Source organism: Gamsiella multidivaricata (genome assembly GCF_025024155.1).
Source record: "Gamsiella multidivaricata strain RSA 2152 chromosome Unknown BC939scaffold_33, whole genome shotgun sequence".
Lineage (NCBI taxonomy): Eukaryota > Fungi > Mortierellomycota > Mortierellomycetes > Mortierellales > Mortierellaceae > Gamsiella > Gamsiella multidivaricata.
In genome coordinates this window covers 97,829-115,844 of record NW_026251741.1, presented here as the reverse complement: position 1 = coordinate 115,844, position 18,016 = coordinate 97,829, and the positions used below count along the sequence as shown (strand labels likewise).

Here is an 18,016-nt window from a genome sequence, read left to right as displayed (position 1 = left end):
GGGGAGGAATGACATTGTTGAAGGTGTCGTGTCGAGAAGGGATTGGTGGCAAGCAGACAAAGAAAGCAAAGAAGGAAAAAAAAGGGTCGGAAGAAAAGGGAGGGAAGGAAGGGGTATATATTTTACCTCGGATACGACTTGCGCGTGGGATGTTTTGTGGGGAGGGAGCAGGGGAGTTTTTTTTGGTGGCGTGTGTTTGTGAGGGATGGGAGCAAGACAAGGCACTCGGAATAGACCAGTGCTTATATAGGCAGCAAAGTACTGTCGTTCTTCACCGTGCAAGAAAGAGAGAGAGAGGGAAAGAAAAAAAGGTACACCGAAAAATGTTGGGTGGCTTGGTTAGTATTTCCACGTACACATTCCTTGTCTTAGTCGTGTACTGGCTATTGCATGAAAGAGGGTCTCTCTTTCAAGGAACGGCCAGACAACGTGATAAATCACCCGCTGAAAAATGGCTGTACCCCTGCAAGTAAAAATATCATCGAGGATTACCTGCAACCGCCATTATGACGAGAGGAAAGTGCAATCCGTTTTTCTTCGCTAATAACATGTACCTTTGATGCTTCGCAGAATTCCTTGATCGCATGCCTCTAACAAAACCCTTTATGATAAATACATGAAGCTCCTCTGCTTCTTTTTTATCATCACAGCTTCCTTGTCCACAGTTCCCTCTCACTCTATTACTGAAGCAGCCCTGCTCAGCAGCAGCTCTTCCTCCCAACGATTGATTGTTAAAACATCTCCCCAACTCATCCTCTACTCGTCAGGCACCACAACCCACAAATTCTCCACCAATCGCCCGCCATCATGAATCGCACACCAAAACGACTAAAGAACCCCTCCTTCCGACTCTTTTGCTCCTATCTCTTCGATTGGGTCCTATGTATTGTACTCCTCGTGGCCTTCTTCCTGCTTGACAGGGTAGAGCCCTTCCATCGCGAGTTTTCTGTCCAAGACACGTCCATCATGTATCCCTACAAGCCTAAGGACACAATCCCCGTCTGGGCGATCGTTCTCATAGCAGTGATCTTTCCTGTGGCTGTCATTGTAGTCGTTGGATTTGCTGTTAGACGTAGCCCCTACGACGTTCACAATGGCATCCTGGGTCTCCTTGTCTCTGTCTTGCTCACCACCATTTTCACACAGGTCATCAAGGTAAAGCACTATCATTGATCCCTGGAGACAGGAAATCTCATAGGATGCGAGATAAAGCGAGGCAACTATTTATTATGGAGAGTCGAACGATCTGGACCAGACTAGCGGATGTTGTGAAATCTCTTCATCAATTGGGATGGACGACTCCTCTGAAGGGTGCTGCAGCGCTTAATCAAAATGCCCTCCATGCCCAATCCTCGAAAGAATAGAGAGCGAAAGATGACGGGGCTCTCTTTTTCTGCACCATTCAATGAACGCTCGTTGGATGATATCATCAGCCCCTGCACTGTGGCACGTTCGGGATTTTGTGAATAAAAAAGGCAAATAGGAAAGGATCTTGTGGTCCATGGGCTGAATGTTGTGTAAAAAAGTACACGGTTAACCATGTCGTCAACATCTTCGCTCTCGCGCACCCTCTCGATTATTTGTTTTGGCAATCAATAGGTCACCGTTGGAAAGCACCGACCCGATTTTCTCAGCAGATGTCAGCCTATGCTGAATGGCACGGCTCTCACAAAGGATGAACCATTGCAGCTCTGGACATACGATGTATGCTCTCAGACCGATCATGCAATACTCAAGGACGGTTACCGTGCCTTTCCCTCTGGACATGCCTCGAGTATGTACACTATGTTGTGGGGTGCACCACGAAGATGATTAATGCAAGCTGCGCTAATTTTTTTTTTTTTTTGCATTCGTTAACGTTCACTTCGCCCTTGAAAACGATTAGCCGCCTTTGCTGGACTGTTTTATGTTTCACTTTGGCTCGGTGGAAAGATGCACGTTTTTGATCGGCGGGGCTACTCCCTCAAGGGTGTTGTACTCATCATTCCCATCCTCGGTAAGTGTAGATTCATCAAAAAAAAAAAAAAAAAAAAAAAAAAAAGCGCGATCGTGGACTCTAACGCTTCGATTGTCCACAATCCTCTCTATCCTCCTTTCGTAACCCTTCAGCTGCGCTGTTGGTCGCCATTTCGCGTGTACAGGACTACAAGCACGCTGGTATCGATGTGACCTGGGGTGCCATCATTGGCATGATCTTTGCAGTCTTTGCCTACCACCAATACTATCCTATTCTCACTTCGGACGAACCGCAAGTTCCCTATCCCCCTCGCGATTTCAGTTACCTTAACAAAAACTCTGAAGGGCAAATGCAAGAACCTGGACACTTTGAGCACATAACGGGAATCCAGCCCAATGACAGTTTCGTGGACGAGTCCAGAGCGCGCCGCAGTGAAACTCCGGGAGAGTACGAGGTCGACGAGAGCAGGCGCCGGAGGGTTGAAAATCCTTCTCAGATCGTTTAATAATCTACTCGCACCGATAGCGATTGCACTTAGTCATATATAACTCGCAAAGTAATCTTTAATACCCTCTCCTCCATAGCTGCAATAAACAGTGCATCCTATTCGATATCGGAAGATAAAGTACGAGAAAGAGACTGGTGCAACAGCTCCGACACCTGGATAACATTTTTGTATGGCCACCTGCCAATGCGCTTTTCTTCCACGTCCTTTCTCGTGAATCTGGCATTCTTATCTAGAACTACAATCATCGTTTGGCAGACCATGTTCAACGAACTTTGTCCATTCAAAAACCTACGAGTACGAAAGTACAGGCATGTTTAAATATCGTCGTATTACCTTAGAGTGCCAGCGATCTAAGAAGACACGGATCCAGAAGAACAGATTAAAGGGAGGGATTTCTGGTAAACCGAGGAAGACAAAGCCGAGTATAAAGCAAGGCTGTCCATCCCGGATCTTTATCCTAACTCAGCCAAGAACCGCGGTGAACGGCATGGAGGAGAGCACGTATCGCGTCCAATACCACTATCAGCACAACCACAATCTGGATGGTCTTGGCGACATTGGTACAAGACAAAAGTCAGAAGCAATCAAGGCAACAATCAGAAGCCTCATAATGCGCGGTACAACAATTCAGAGAGTCATGCAGCAATTAACCATGGGCTACGACTCGTTTACCAAAACCATGCAGGGAGGTGGGCAGCGTTTATCGCGAGATAACTTCATCACTTACGACGATGTGTACAATATATGGTACGATAACATCAGCGCTGCTATGAGGAAGGATCCTGACGCAACCTTATCGGCCATCAAGTGGATGGAAAAGTTCGACAAAAACAAAGGGTTCACATATTACGACAAAAGCGACCATACCAGCGGCGTTTACTTCTGTTTTTCGTCGGTATGGCTGTTGGAGCAGTTGAAGGAACAAGGCAAAATGTTGTGCTTTGATGAGACACACAACGTATTCGGGTAGGTTTACTTCTTGTGTTGTTGCTATTGTCTCTTCTTTTATGTTCGAAAGCATTGCTATAGAATCTAACTCCTCTTTAGGCATCGAACAAATTTATTTATTCTGGTCCTGAAGAATAGAGACACAGGATACGGGATTCCCGTAGCTTTTCTGTTGACAAAGAGCACCGAGAGCTGCATTCTCATCAATTGGCTAAAGGAGCTTCGAAACAAGATGCGGGATCTCTTCTCTTTGCCTGGCCAGGAGTACGAGTGTAGGCCTAATGCAGTCATCACTAACCAAGGCAACACGGAGATCCTTACCATCAAGAGCGTGTTTCCAGACGTACCCATTCTCTACTGTGCATGGCACGATTTGAAGGTATGAGAGAGGGAGGTCAAGACCAAGACGCTAGGATTTGCGTCCATTCCTGTTCCACAGCGGCAGACTTGCAGAGCAGAGGTAAGAGCATTGCCTGTGCGCTCTAATATCTTTTGATGAGCTGCTTGTCTAATTTGTTCTTGCCGTTCCCTACAGATTAGGGCCGATCTTCGCAGCACCTTATACCAGAGAGACAAGAGAATAGCTTTGGGCCTCATCGAGTCTTTTCGCGAAAGATGGCGGGAGCATGACATGCTCTTGGACTATCTGGACAGAAATTACCTTGGTGAAGAGATGCCAGCGCCGCAAGGAGGAGAGACGCCATCTGAAGAGGAGCAAGATGACGAGGCTGCGCTCAAGCAGAAGAACTGGATAGTGTGTTATCGCCAGGGGGGTGCCGTACTCTAGTATCGATACCAATAACTTCATTGAGTCCTGGCATAACACTCTCAAGCGCCACTTCTTGAATGGCAAGCAGAAACGGTGTGTGGACATAGTCATCTACGTCCTTGCTGTCATGGCGTACCGCACTTTCAACAGAAATGCATTCGCAGCGTTGTCAACGCCGGTCGGATGAACCCTGCCCAAAGAACGGAACTAAGGCTCAGCCATGTTGCCGAGAACCATCTCAAGAACAGGGAGTTAAAGGGATACACAGGCGACTACATCATGCAAGCCTCAGACACGATACTCCGAGTAGAATCCTTCACGCGCCTTGGGGTACTATACGATGCTGGGATTGACTTTAGCAAGGCTACTGGCAGCCATGTCATCAGCTGCTCATGCGAATATTTTCGCTCAGAGGCGACTTGCTGCAAGCACATCGCTTTAGTGCAGCTGGAGATGCCTTTTATGAAGTTGTTCAGAGAGGAACTATGGACGTATGAAGAGAAATTCCGCCCAGATATGCTCGAGCCGGACTACGGGGGTCCCACGGGACCTGAAGCGTTTTCATTGCCATCCTTGGATGCCCTGAGCCGTTGCTCTGAACGTTTTGCCGCCTTGAACGCATTACGGGACACATGTGCACCTTTACCACATAAGGAGCGGATCAATCTATACTTACAACAAGCACACCAACAATTTCAAGATGCCCTCGATTTGTTTGAAGCAAGTTTTCCTCGGAAACAAGGCCACAATCTCAGCAATAAACGGCAACGTCAACGCTACTAGAGCTGATGGAGTTTCCATGCACATACAAAGGCGATTTTTACAAATTGCAGCAAAAGTAGGCCTTTAGATTTTCTCACTGTGACGCGGTCAAGATAAAAGGGACGTCAGGATCTGGATCTGGATCAAGGTAAGTCAATAATCACGAATCAAGATCAAGAGTAAGTTGACAAGGCTTACGAGTCGTGAGGGCTGGAGTATTCGAAAGCCAGAGGGAGCAGGTAAGCGTGTTGAAGGATTATTTATTGGTGTGGTAGGGACTGAAGAACTAATCTGGAAGGGACACACTCCTTCTTATATAGAAAAATGAAATAAAAAAGATGCGTCTAGATCTCTTCAAGAATGTAGAGTATCTAACGTGTTATAAAGTATGGAGTACCCGCGTGAGCGCTTGGTCATCCGTTGTGAAGGATCTAGGTTTCTTGGAGAATGGTTATTAGCCTTGACGAGCGCGTAGGAGACGCGTTGTCGAGAATAGCCTTTTAAATCGCCGTGCCAAGGGTTGGGTCACGGGAGCAGCCACACTTTTACACTCACGGTGGATAGTAAAAATCTGAAATAAAGTTTTACGCACAAAACCAATGTAAGTAGTGGGGGGAGAGTAGGGGGCGAAAAGAGAACTTGACACTGAATCACTCATCGACAGCACAAAACGGCCAATTGCTTTAGCTATAATTACAGGAGAGAAGCACCAACGCCCTCAATCGATAGATATCCCATTCATCCACAGAATAAAGAAATCGTGAAGAAAATCCGATGAGTATCCATGGCCCTGTACTCGGAAATAATATGCAGCGTCGTCTCACGCGAGTTCATCCTCTTCAGAAGACCGCATCCTACCGGTTCACTTGATCGTCTCTGCACCTATCAATGATATCACTGATAGCTATGGAATATAGCCACAGGATAAAAGCTGTATTTAACAAATCTGTTCAGTATTTATGATGGTGAGAAGAAGAACTACCGCTTTATTATATGGTGATGATAGTATTTATACTACTATGCAGATCATGTGCTTAAAAGTATTCATGGACTTTTCTTACTAGGATATCACAAACTTGAGCCATTTTGGCAACTCGACGCCCTTGTCTATCTTGTCTATAAGCGAACCTTTATTTTCGACATATAAAAGTGTGCTGCTTTCCTATGCATTGAGTTCTCCATTGCCGACTCATACTTTTCAGAAATTATGAGTCGGTTTCAATGTGTGGCGCTTTTGCTGACGCGTGTCAAAGAAACTTGACAGATATTCCGCTATAGTTGATCTTACCCAAGTGTTCAATCTCAGTCTACCATATAGCGCGTCCATTCAAGTTGATTTAAAAATACTGTTACCCTAATAAGAACATAGATTTTAATGATATCTACTAGTTACGAAAAGACTGGGTGCGTTTGAGCCAGTATTGGAGGACTTTACTATGTAGCATGTTAGATCCTAGAATCCTATGTAGGTTTTTTTATTAATATAAATCCACATGAGCACGAGACCCTAGAATCCTATGTAGGGTTAATTGCATGTAAGGATAATCAATGCATATAGGAAGCAGGACAGTATGCATGTAGGGAGACCCTTTGCATATAGGGAAGGGTGGTATGCATGTAGAGAGCAATGTGCACATAGGGAGTAGCTTTTTTTTTTTTTTTTTTTTATTAACATAAATCCCCATGCGCACGCGACGCATGGTCCACAAAGGCCTTGAAGCCATAGATGCCTTCCATGCACGGCAGAGCCGCATCCCCTACCAACTATGTTGGCTTGAGGCGTCAAATTCATAACCCATGTCGCATAGCTAGCCTAACCTAACTCCTGCGTGACCTGTTGCGCGATACACGTCTCCTAATCCAGATCCAATGTTAATATAGTTGTTTTTAAACCGAATAACCCCTCCATTATGTCCAACTTCCCTCGCCCCAAGCAATGCTGTAGCACCCTATAATCCGCGGTCCGTCTACCTTCCTGGATCTTCACTGCAAGCAACCGTCTCCCTTTCAAATCAGAGAAATCACCAACACTACGTTGGTGTCCCCGATCACCGTTGCGTCCTCCGGCGCGTTTGCTCATGAAGGTGATTCCAACTGGCTTTTCCCAGGCGACAGTGTCCTCGCATCGTTTGTTCCATATCTTGGTCCTGCCAAACTCTTCGATCCTGCTCACGAACTTTGTCACCATGATCGTCGCAATCCACTTGGTGGTGGTAAATAGCTGCTTCCAGGTCTCAATGAGTCTCGTTGGCACCAAACCTCGGTATAACTCCTTGACCTCCCAATCCGCATCACTCTCCGGTGCCTCTCCTTCCGCAACGTGGTATGTTCCTCGTCTTTCCGCCGTCCCCTGAATCCACTGCATTGACTCCCAGATAGCGTTAGTTCCTGTTGCCGAAAAGGTGGGACAAGTCGCAGTGAAGGGCTTGTCGGGAAGGACGAATAAAGAAGGGTGCAATTATAGAACGTGCATTTTTTTTTATTTTTTTTTTATTTTTTTTTATTCAACATGGCCTCCGAGAGAGAACAATCAGTGCTGGTTTCCTAGTGAATAGTCTCTGAGACTTGTATCTATCTGGCCCTAAATCTTCTAGTGTGGCAGTCGCACCATCTCCAACAACTTCACTGTAACCTCCCTAAGCGTCCTGAGGTCTTTCTCCTGCGATCCGCTCGGCTAGCTGGCAGGCTCCTCACCTGCAAATCTGCCAAGACCATCTCTCCAATTGCAACCTGTACATCTGGGAGATGGTCTTGGTTTCTTGAGAGCACGGAATCCGTTCTACTGGCTTGCGAGCCAAATCCTCTACTATTGTAACATTTCCTCCTCCTCTTCGTCCCGTCTTTCCTCCACCTGAGGTCACTGGATGTGAGCTCAGATTAGCCTATTATAAAGTGCAATTATAGAACGTGCTTTTTTTTTTTTTTTTTTTTTTTTTTTTTTTTTTTATAACAACTTGTCTCTCGAGTCAATTGACTCTGCGAATCTATCAGACTAACTAGCAAAGATCTACTATCGCTGTCCTCACCACCAAAGCGGAACCGATCCACAGTCGCCAAAAGACAGGTCACATTCCCCGGGCCTGCCCCTAGGGCCTGCGCAACAATTGCCACACCTCATCAGTGTGTTAAAAGCTGAAAACACCTTGTTACAAGAAGGGTATCTTCCCCATCCCCTCCATAGTTGTCAACCGCCTCCTCCCTTGCAGGCAATCCAGCAGCGTCCGATCCGCTGCGTCTGGGTCAAGCATGGGGCCAGGGCAGCTCCCGTTTACATGGTCAGCGAGTAATGCACCACACGGACATTGGTCACCGTCGCTAATGTATCCATACCCATCACTCCTGTCCCCTCTCGGTCCCTTGTATGGAGTTCGTTTCATCTTGGCTGTGATCCCCCATTCTCGCTCTCGAGCAATGGTGGCCTTGCAGCGTGGTTTCCAGATGCAATTATAGAACGTGCAAATAAAGAATATTGCATTTATAGAACGAAAGCACGATTTCTAAATTGGATATATGATAATTCTAATACTGCGTGATTCCCATCTGAAAAGCGTGGTTGGTTTAGTGGTATAATTACCGCCTGCCACGCGGTAGACCCGGGTTCGATTCCCGGACCACGCATTCATCTTTTTGGCACTGCGTAAGGTCATTGCCAAGTGAGCAAGCGAAAACTTGGACCTAGAACCAAGATCTGACAAAAGACATCGCACCGTCTGGGGGAAGGGTGATTATTTATTTTCACAGACGAGCCTGCCTGCATTATCCCTTCTTCCGTTTTTGGCCACTCATTTAGCGCAAACATTTTGGATATGGATTTTAGAGGACTGAAAAAAACCATCATTCCGCAAGTCCTCGACCCCACTCTTCTTTCCTCGCATACTCTTAACATGAGTCTTGAATACTTCTGCAAATAGATACGTGCACCAGATTTGATCCTCACTAGTACCAGATGGGAGTCACTAGGCTACCCAAAGTTACGTATAAATGACACCAAAGGAACGCTAGTTTATTATCTGCAATGCAAAAAAGTTCATGTCGATGTCCAAACTCTATACTTCGGGCTCTTGCAAACAAGGACCTTCAAAGCGACGTGTAACAGCGTCGCCAAGGAAGTGAGAACTGAGGCAGCAGCTTCCATCCTGACAGCAACGGTGACCTTTCTAGCAGCGTCCACAGCCCCCCCCCCGCAGTCTCCACAGCCTCAGCGGCGCAGGACGCGCCCTCTGCTGCAGATACCAGTACTGGCAGGAAAAGCGGCGTCAAGAAGCTCGCCCTGGGTCTCTCCGAGGCTCCATCCAAGCAAGTAAAGGCTTGCCCTAGTTATGCGAGCGGAGTACAGGCTGCCGGCGTGCAACATCCTGCACTGTTCATTGGTCCTAACGGACGATTGACACCAGACCGACCTGGAATAACAGAGCAGGTAATTAAATATGCCAATGATTTTCGTATCAGCTTGCGCAGTATAACAACCAAATGCTGACACATGTTCTGTTGCTCCGTCCCTCGAGCTTGTCTCATCTCTAGTCACAGAACTACGGCCAGGCCACATAGTGCACGACCTCAACCGCAGTCGTACACTTCAACAGCAACCCAGAACAAGTGCGCCCGGCGCCAGAACACAATATGGACACTGATGTCAACCAAGCGAGCACTCCGGAAATTCAGGACAAGGAGGACAAGAACGCAGACCCATTTGATCTCATTCTGCGCAAGGCACATCGAAAAAGCACCCCGTGGAAGACCGTCTAAAGACCCGGCGGCACATTCAGGCGAAAACAATTGCGCGCTCGATTTATGACGATTTCCTGGGCGTTCTCTCAGATTGCGCAACCGACAAAGAGCTGTCAAGATATACCCCTGAGCATCATCCAGGCGGAGCTGGCGGTGGAGGTCCGGACCGCGGTTCGGCAAGCATCTCCAGAGACCGCCCAAGTTCATCGTGAACAAGATAACACATTCACTGTCCGGAACAAAAAAAAAATATATCCCGCGTCGATTTGCTTTTCTACAGTGAACTTGCGTTTATTTCTTGTTTCTATTAACTGAAACGTGCTCGTTTATTCCCGGATGATATACCTCCACTTGAGGATGACGAGAGCTCCGACGGCGACAAACAGGAAGACAAGGGAGACAAGGCATCATTTAAGAAGGGACACATCTAAAACTTGGTGGAGGCTCTTTCTCCGTATGCCGTCGGAGTTGCGTCCTGTTTTCTGTCCAGTATCGACTCTTTCATCTTGTGCTCTAAAGCTGCTATCCCTTCACTTTTTTGGAGCAATTCAAATCCAAATTCAAAGACGCACCCTACGCGGCATATCATGGAATCTCAATATCTGCTCCTCCGAGACAGCCCACAAACTTGCATCGGAGAAGTATGGGGGAGCTTCTCCGACTCCTATCTATCGGAGACAAGGTCGAGATCAAGGCGGACCCTCTCAAGGACAAGGCTTCATATGGTAAGAAAAACAACGACCATGAACCAATTGCTGAAAGACCATCCAAAAACGTACGGCCAAGCCGCACTCGATGGGTACATGAAGAGGGTCTTTGCAAATTAAAAAGCTAGGAAGCAAGCAGCTGCCAAAGGCACGGAGCCCCTCGTGTCCCCTTGACTTCCCAAGTGATGACAGCGTTAAGGAGCACTATGCCATCAGCAATATGATGAGAATAGACAGAGTCTAGCTCCACCTAATGGCATTTGACATACGGAGATGTTGGCAGTCGTCCAAAATTAAGGCGCGGATCCTGGCGATTACGTCGCGGCTTCCTAACAAAGGGTCTCCCGCAAAGGCTTTCTATCAAGCCCTCCAGAATGTTGTGGTTGTTGGGGGTGGACCCCAGTGAAGTGATTTCGGGCATCGTTTTATGCATTGAACCCTCCCGGAAATCGAACTGAATCACGAACTTGCCTATCAGACGCTCCACCTCCTACGATCCCATTTAATCATTCAGAGCCGCGCTGGAGGCCAAATAAAAATAAAAAAAAACGCGAATGGGTCACTGTCACAATCAAAGACGATGCAGGATTGAGCTGGGGATCATGGGCCCTTATCGTAGACGGACAAAGGAAGGAGGGCACACATGCGAGACGCCTAGCATATCGGAACTGGAGGCTTCGCTACTGTTGTCGCCGTTCGTAAGCATGAAAGAACATCGGCACGGCCTCCGACAGTTCAGCTATGTCCTACACCCACTTTGCGATTTCTACGAATTCCACTCGATGCAAAAAAAAAAGAAAGAAAAAAGTTGTGGGAGTGAACCGGGCTGAGAAGGACCATGCCCTGTATGGGACATTGCGAACCGTGGACCCACAAGGCGGGATGCATACTCGGCCAACGAGACCGGCGATGTTTATATACGGGCCAGGAAAATTCAACACCCATACCAGCCTGGCATCACAACACGAGGGCTTCCAGAGGTATTTCTTCCACAAGGTATGTTGCTATAAACATATTAATTGCGATTTGCTTGTTTCCACTCCAGCATCAATATCGATACCATGTTTCCGCATGCCATTGGACTACATAGGCAAACAGCCTCGGGTACACCGTCGTTTGTTTGGATGGGTATCTCATGTCATCGAAATGCCCGAGCTGTGTACGACAAAACAAGGCGTTCGTCTGTCTCGCCCAGAGCATCTCCCACCCGGCCTCAACAAGAATAACTGTACTGGCCGTATCTCTTTCCAGATAAGACGGCCAAAGGGATAGCGAAGTTCACTCACTCTACTCGATTAAGTTTTGCGAAAGAGTAAAGGAAATGAAGAAAAGGTTCTCGTGAATGTCTCTTTCTTTTTTCTGTTCAAGATGCACAGACGTGTGTGTTTCCAGTAGTATCGTAGGTCCCATAGGATACTGCAGCTCGTTCTGACCCAGAAAAAAAAAGTTTTTTTATGTGATGGAACCGATTCAAATATTTTATTTCACGACCAAACTATTATACATAAGGGAGGATGTGTGGGCCAAGGACACCAAGAAGGAGTTATTTCATACCAAGCGGCCTTATCCACCAGGCGCAAAGGTCCCAAGTCTTGTTGATCAAAGTCCCTCAATACCACGAAACTGACGACATCAATTGATAGATGAATGCCTAGCAAAAGGAGGGTTGGTTCTTCCATGACTGGCTTAGCCCCCAAGGTTGTTGTTGCAGGCGTAACTGGGGTCGTAGCACGAAACCGGCTCAGGGACAGGAGCAGGGACGGGGACAGCTTGGACCATGTCGTAGCTTGAGACCAAGAGGATGATGGCGATTGTCGAGACCAGGGCGAGGAGTGAGAACTTTGGGGAATACATGGTTTCCAGGTGTGTGTATGCGTGATTTTGGTATGGGGTCAGAGATGGCTTTTTTTTTTTGTAGAGATGGCTGTAACTGTGTGTAGATGATGAGTGGGAAAGGAAAAAGAGTATTTATATTAGTTTGAGACATGCTGGGTGGCCTGAACGCCGCATAATTTGCTTATTTTTTTTTTCTCTCCCGCCTTTACTTCTCTCTCTGATTCCCAATTCCTCTCGTTCCCGCACTTATCTCCCTCTGATTCGTCCCTCCGTTCGTTCTTTCACTATCCTTATCCTCAAGTAACTATTTCTCCACCAAAAGCAACAACAGTAACAACAACAAAAAAAGAGCGCAGTAATTATGCATACAATAATGTATGCGTTTGGCAATAGATGCAAGTTGATGTCTAAATCAGGGGGAAGCCTCCCCATGTCTCCCCCATGTCGCGAAAGCCCATTGTGATCACGCTGAGCTTTTTGATGCTCCACTTAGTGATTCATTGGTCCCCCAAGGGATGAAGAGAGCTTGACTAACAGAAGGGTTTACTTTGCAAGCAGGAACATACTACGGGGGACGAGTAAAATACGTAAGCCCGCGAGCGAGCAAGCGAGCAAGAACAGGAACGAGAATGAGAATTCAAGAGGTAATGGAGCCTCCCTTTTTTTTTTTTTTTTTTTTTTTTTTTGGTCCATTAAGATGAGAAAGAGCCAGGGACGCGTCGCGTTCATGCAAAAAGACCGTTGCAAAATGTACAGTAGTTCCTTTTTCCACTCTCTCTACCCCCCTTCCCCTTGATACATATGTCATTTCTTTCATCTTTTGTCAATAACTTAATAGCACGAGTGCAGGCACGGTGATAAAGGGAGAATGAACTGAAGGGATTGGAAGGAGTTGCTCCCAGGTGGAGGGACATTCGAGTTCCCCGGTCCTTTTGTAGGTTAGCCTGGGGCAGATACATAATCTCTTTTCACTTTTTTTTCTTTTAGGATGTCATAGTGTACATTCAAGTCCATCGTTTCTTGGACACGAATGGCTCCTTTGGGGCCTTTTTTTGCATGAGAGCACTTGAAACGAACTCGGAGTTGGGGGAGAGTTTTTGAACGTCACCTTCGTTGACATCCCTTTTTTTTTTGCATATTTTTAGCAGCGTCCAATTGTTGCCTGGCCGTCTGGGATGTTTTTTTCAGTCCTTTGTGGTAATTTTCAGTAAAGAAAACCCTTCCAGCGCCCATAGTAAGCGGTAAGTGGGGGAGCCAGATACAGCCCCTGAAATGGGAGGATAATGGGGTTATTCAGCTCTCTGCAATTTCTATTCGACTCTCCGTGATTTTTTTTTTTTTTTTGCACGAAACATTATTATACCAACACGTCTTGCACTATCGTTTGAATACTGAGCAAAAGACGCGTCAAGTAGAATCAATACGCATCGTACTACATATGGAGTCTAGGCAACTTGGCATGTGCATTCAGGTACGCCCAATGTTATGCACATATAGAGAGCGAGCTCTTCTTTTTTTACAAGTGAGATTTATTAGGTAAATGTTGTAGTTTGGATGGCATGCACGTTGAGCATGATCGCTATTACACAGACACTAGCTCGATCGGGGACTTAAACATTCACCTTGCGCTCTTCCTGAATCCGCTCATTCTCAGTGGCAACGAGGCGGTTGAGGGCGTTCAGGTATGCCTTAGCGGCAGCCTGGATGATGTCAGAGTCAGCACCATGGCCATGGTAGGTGATCTTGTTCACATCAGCAGTCTCCTGCACAGGGGACTCTTCACCGCTAGCAGAGCCCGATACTGAGGTCTTCTCCGCAACCTTGACCGAGACCTGACCCAAGGCATCCATACCCTCACCCACGGCCGCAATATCAAACTTGAGCAGACGAATATTCTTGCCAACCAAACGCTGAATCGCCGAGAAGACGGCCTCGATGGGTCCAGACTTGCCAATGGCAGCATCGATGTGGACCTCCTCCGTTATCGTATTCTGAAGCTGAACCGTCGCAGTAGCAAAGGACGTGCCGGAGACGACCTGGAGAGACTTAATCACCCATGTAGCCTTGTCTCCTGCAGAGGATGAGACCTGGTCAGACAACAACGCAATCAGATCCTGCTCCGTAACGCGCTTCTTGTTGTCGGCCAAAGTCTTGAAGCTGTTAAAGGCAGTCTGGAACTCCCCCTCGGTCAACTCGCCAAATCCAAGGTCCTGAAGGCGAGAGCGGAAGGCAGCGCGCCCAGAGTGCTTGCCGAGAACGAGGTTGATGGTATTGGCGCCAACGGTCTCTGGGCTGATAATCTCGTACGTCGTCTTGTTCTTAAGGACACCGTCCTGGTGAATTCCAGACTCGTGCAGGAAGGCATTGGCGCCTACGATGGCCTTGTTGGACTGTACTACCATTCCAGACAAGGACGATACGAGCTGCGAAATCCTGAAGAACAGAGGGGTGTTGATGGTGTGATATACTGGGAAGAAGTCGGGGTGGGTGTGAACAGCCATGACGATCTCTTCCATGGCAGTGTTTCCTGCACGCTCTCCGATGCCGTTGATCGTCACCTCGACTTGACGGATTCCATTGTTGATTCCTGAGAGGGTATTGGCAGTGGCAAGTCCAAGATCGTTATGACAGTGCGCAGACCAGACGACCTTGTCCGATCCCTTGGTGTTGGCAATCAAATACTTGATCATGGCACCATACTCCTCAGGCATGTTGTATCCGACCGTGTCGGGGATGTTCAAAGTGGTAGCGCCGGCCTCGATGACAGCTCCGAGGACTTTGCACAAAAAGTCCTGATCGCTTCTTCCTGCATCCTCGGGTGAGAACTCAACGTCGTCGATCAGGGATTTAGCGAACGATACTGAAGCGACTGCACGGGTGACGCACTCTTCGCGCGAGATCTTCAATTTGTGTTCCAGGTGAATGTCGGAGGTGGCAAGGAAAATATGAATGCGCTTCTGGGGCGCGGTTACGATTGCATCGTAGCAACGTTGGATATCTGCGGGAACAGCGCGGGCGAGACCTGCGATTGTCTGTTTGACAAGAAGAGACAGTGAGGCGGGTTAGTTTTCGTGCAATATGGAACGGGATCGTGTATCCTACATGGAGCATCATCCCTCTATTTTTTTTGGCTGTTGTGTAGGCACCGTTGTCGATGTTGCAGCATCTTTTGAACCGAGGATAAGCTGTTGGTGATTATTACTCATTTGTGTCTGCGTCAGCCCGCGCGGGTTTTTTTGTCCCGGTCTCCAAATCGTCCAATCATCGCGGGCCATAAAAATCTTATCTCGTTCTATGCCATAGTTCACATGCAAAATATCACTTACGATGGGCTTGCCAATAGCCTCTCGGCCGACCATAAGATGGCCAACCTCGTTTGCGATCCGCTGGACTGCATCAAAGTCGCCCTGGGATGCAACAGGGAAACCGGCTTCAAGGACATCGACTCCGAGGCGAGAGAGCTGCTTCGCAATCTCGATTTTTTCATTGACTGTGAGGGTCACTCCTGGAGACTGGATCGTAGTGGCAACAAGAGCGAGAGCAAGGACAACGGATAAAAGAAAGGCCGTTAGATCTCACTGGAGCAAAGTCGCAAAGGCTTTGATCGTATTCATCAAGTGGAGGAGGCGCTTGTCGGAGAAACGGATGGGCTGTCGGACATTTCTTTCTTAAATAGGGAAGCGTCGGCGAAGCGAGAGAAGGCTGGAGTGATGAAGATTACCTGCTCTCCGTCTCTGAGAGTTGTATCAAAGATGATCAGCTTCTCCTTGTTTGCCTTGTTAGTGAGAGTCATGGTTTTATGGATAATACAATTGGTATCTGTGGAGGAAGAGAGGGATAGCAGTGGAGAGTTGCAGTTGAGACAAGTGGATATTGAGGAATAAAGGAAAAGCTGAAGCAAAAAGAGGCCTTATATAAAACTTTCCTAGAGATCGGCTGGTCTCCATGGACTGCTTCTGTAGACTCAAATGAGTAAGTTCTCACGTGATATTAGTCAGTTTGCTGAGCCTTTGCGCTCTCCCAGTGTTCTTCGACCTTACAAAGGATGAAGCGCAGCGTAATAAAGCGCTCAGATTGAATGATAGGCAGTCTGGTTAAGGATTTGGTGCGTGAAGTCAGTTAATAGCAGAAGAATGTATCTATTTAATCTTAATAGCGTACCGATCAATTCCTTGATTGTATACACAGGATACGCACTCGCTTGCCCAAGTCGTATATGGGGTGTAGCATTTATTTGTTTGCATTAAATAATACAGTGCGCGTTCACCTTTCAAAAAAAAGGTAGCAAAACACGTTGGGCCATCAGAAATGTGTATCGCAAGACGTGTATAAATAGGGCATAGCTCTGCGTCATATGTGTCATAATAGGGGTCTTCTGCCCGCAGAAATAGCGCGTTCTCATCAAGGATAAAATACATAAGATGCAAGGTAGAAAGGGAAGAAATGTAGCAACAGTTTGTTGACGGTACAGATGCATGGATTATGCTTGAGATTTTGAGGTAAAGGGCTGTTGAAGTAGTTTGAGAATTACAATTGAATTTTCGCTGGCGGTGAATAGTGCAATGTGCATTGTGCATTGCTTACTCTGGACGGTGATAGAAAGGAAAGGAGATCGAATTGAAGGGTTTATGGTACAATAGTATACGCGCCTAGGGTACAAGGCGTAAAATTAACGATTACAAAGTGTTCTGTTATAGAGTTGCGACGTAGTTTTGCTCCTCAACAACACGAGCCATGGGTCTATACGCCTCGCTTAATGACAGTCAGTCCACGACGCTCCGTGTGGATAATTGGTACCGGCATAATATTGAAGAGAACCTTTTGTCGGATGATGGCGACTGTGTTGTACTGAATCACATCCTCACTGCCTGGAGGAGTCATTGGGCCTGACTGAGCTATTCCTGTATCCGTTCCAGTAACATTGCCCAATGTCGTCGATGTCATTGTGTCATCGTCGTCGTCATGTCCAGGCGGAGAAGACGGTGGCATCGATGAAAACGGGGACCGACGATCCCGAAAATCGTTGTCTGGCTCGCGGTATGGTTCCTTGCCATTGTCTTTGCTTGCAAGTCCTGCTGGAGCGGTTTCATGATCTATGGCGTCTTTTGGCTTTTGTTGCTTTTGAATCAGAAGCAGGGGTTTGTCCAGCTTCATGACTTTGCCCTCGAGTCGATGGTTGCCGATAACGACTTGAGCCTTGACGCCCTGCAACAGTCGTAAAATAATAGTCAGCAGATTAGAGCTCCAAATCTTTATATCCTCGAGTAGCAACTATTGAAGTTGACCGCTCCCGAGTTGATAGAACGCAAAGCATTGGGATGTTCTTACTCCTTCGAGAATAGAGAGCTGTCCTAGAGGATTGCCTGCCCAGGAGGCTCCGTCCATCTCCACTGCGCCCTGAAATTCGAGCAGTAATGTCTCCTTGGTGTCGATGCATGTCCCGAAGGCTGTAGTCTCAGGCTCTTTCGAGATGGTTGTTGGTATGGAGATGACGACCATATTCTATGCAGAGTCGAGGTGAGTGATCAGAGGCAGAGGAAGTCTTCCAGCAGGTTGAATGAACCAAACGCGTCTTTTCTGTTGGAAGTGTATTTGTGTTTGTTATCTGTGACCATTTTCATTACAACCAATTTTGGCTTTGGCGGTAGACTTACTAGCAAGAAAACGCGATCCGATTTTTGAGGTGCGCGTATTGGCGCCGCTCGATCTGGAGTCGAGGGCACCGTGCGCAGCATTCGTTGCCTAGTTTCGATCGCGTCTTGGTTTCTCGGTGCATGTAAATCGTTGAACGGATATGTACC

General features: G+C 47.2%; 4 protein-coding genes and 1 non-coding gene across 5 annotated transcripts; 3 read left to right on the top strand and 2 right to left on the bottom strand.

Annotated features, from left to right (window-relative positions):
• The first annotated feature begins 549 nt into the window (after nucleotides 1-549).
• BC939DRAFT_451690 (phosphatidic acid phosphatase type 2/haloperoxidase) lies at nucleotides 550-2,574 on the top strand. Its single transcript, XM_051555707.1, has 4 exons — nucleotides 550-1,155; nucleotides 1,600-1,774; nucleotides 1,886-1,996; nucleotides 2,110-2,574. Exons 1-4 carry the CDS (start codon nucleotides 808-810, stop codon nucleotides 2,460-2,462), a joined length of 987 nt encoding a protein of 328 aa, XP_051412106.1. The 5' UTR covers nucleotides 550-807; the 3' UTR covers nucleotides 2,463-2,574.
• A 4,448-nt stretch (nucleotides 2,575-7,022) lies between these two features.
• On the top strand, nucleotides 7,023-9,884 carry BC939DRAFT_528994 (uncharacterized protein; the record flags this gene model as incomplete). Its single annotated transcript, XM_051561484.1, has 4 exons — nucleotides 7,023-7,267; nucleotides 9,106-9,361; nucleotides 9,450-9,540; nucleotides 9,655-9,884. The coding sequence occupies 4 exons, from the start codon at nucleotides 7,023-7,025 to the stop codon at nucleotides 9,882-9,884; spliced, it is 822 nt and encodes a 273-aa protein (XP_051412105.1).
• Nucleotides 8,492-8,562, top strand: BC939DRAFT_t105. Its single transcript has one exon. It is a non-coding gene; the product is annotated as a tRNA-Gly (tRNA).
• A 3,851-nt stretch (nucleotides 9,885-13,735) lies between the features above and the next one.
• BC939DRAFT_451662 (2-isopropylmalate synthase) lies at nucleotides 13,736-16,202 on the bottom strand. Its single transcript, XM_051555706.1, has 3 exons — nucleotides 15,937-16,202; nucleotides 15,542-15,727; nucleotides 13,736-15,247 (listed from the first exon to the last, which is right to left on the bottom strand). The coding sequence occupies exons 1-3, from the start codon at nucleotides 16,006-16,008 to the stop codon at nucleotides 13,826-13,828; spliced, it is 1,680 nt and encodes a 559-aa protein (XP_051412104.1). The 5' UTR covers nucleotides 16,009-16,202; the 3' UTR covers nucleotides 13,736-13,825.
• Nucleotides 16,203-16,694: 492 nt separating this feature from the next.
• BC939DRAFT_451659 (uncharacterized protein) lies at nucleotides 16,695-17,851 on the bottom strand. Its single transcript, XM_051555705.1, has 3 exons — nucleotides 17,544-17,851; nucleotides 16,913-17,420; nucleotides 16,695-16,714 (listed from the first exon to the last, which is right to left on the bottom strand). The coding sequence occupies exons 1-2, from the start codon at nucleotides 17,712-17,714 to the stop codon at nucleotides 16,956-16,958; spliced, it is 636 nt and encodes a 211-aa protein (XP_051412103.1). The 5' UTR covers nucleotides 17,715-17,851; the 3' UTR covers nucleotides 16,695-16,714; nucleotides 16,913-16,955.
• Between the last annotated feature and the right edge of the window lie 165 nt (nucleotides 17,852-18,016).

Bases quoted from the DNA above. Each gene is read 5' to 3' on its own strand.
- BC939DRAFT_451659 (XM_051555705.1), bottom strand. From the start codon at position 17,714: ATGGTCGTCATCTCCATACCAACAACCATCTCGAAAGAGCCTGAGACT. The intron at 17,421-17,543 runs GTAAGAACATCC...CGACTGTTGCAG, and splicing joins AGCTCTCTATTCTCGAAGGA to GGCGTCAAGGCTCAAGTCGT.
- BC939DRAFT_451690 (XM_051555707.1), top strand. From the start codon at position 808: ATGAATCGCACACCAAAACGACTAAAGAACCCCTCCTTCCGACTCTTT. The intron at 1,156-1,599 runs GTAAAGCACTAT...GGCAATCAATAG, and splicing joins TTTTCACACAGGTCATCAAG to GTCACCGTTGGAAAGCACCG. The intron at 1,997-2,109 runs GTAAGTGTAGAT...GTAACCCTTCAG, and splicing joins ACTCATCATTCCCATCCTCG to CTGCGCTGTTGGTCGCCATT.
- BC939DRAFT_451662 (XM_051555706.1), bottom strand. From the start codon at position 16,008: ATGACTCTCACTAACAAGGCAAACAAGGAGAAGCTGATCATCTTTGAT. The intron at 15,728-15,936 runs GTAATCTTCATC...ACTACGATCCAG, and splicing joins CTCTCAGAGACGGAGAGCAG to TCTCCAGGAGTGACCCTCAC. The intron at 15,248-15,541 runs GTAAGTGATATT...CTTGTCAAACAG, and splicing joins AGGCTATTGGCAAGCCCATC to ACAATCGCAGGTCTCGCCCG.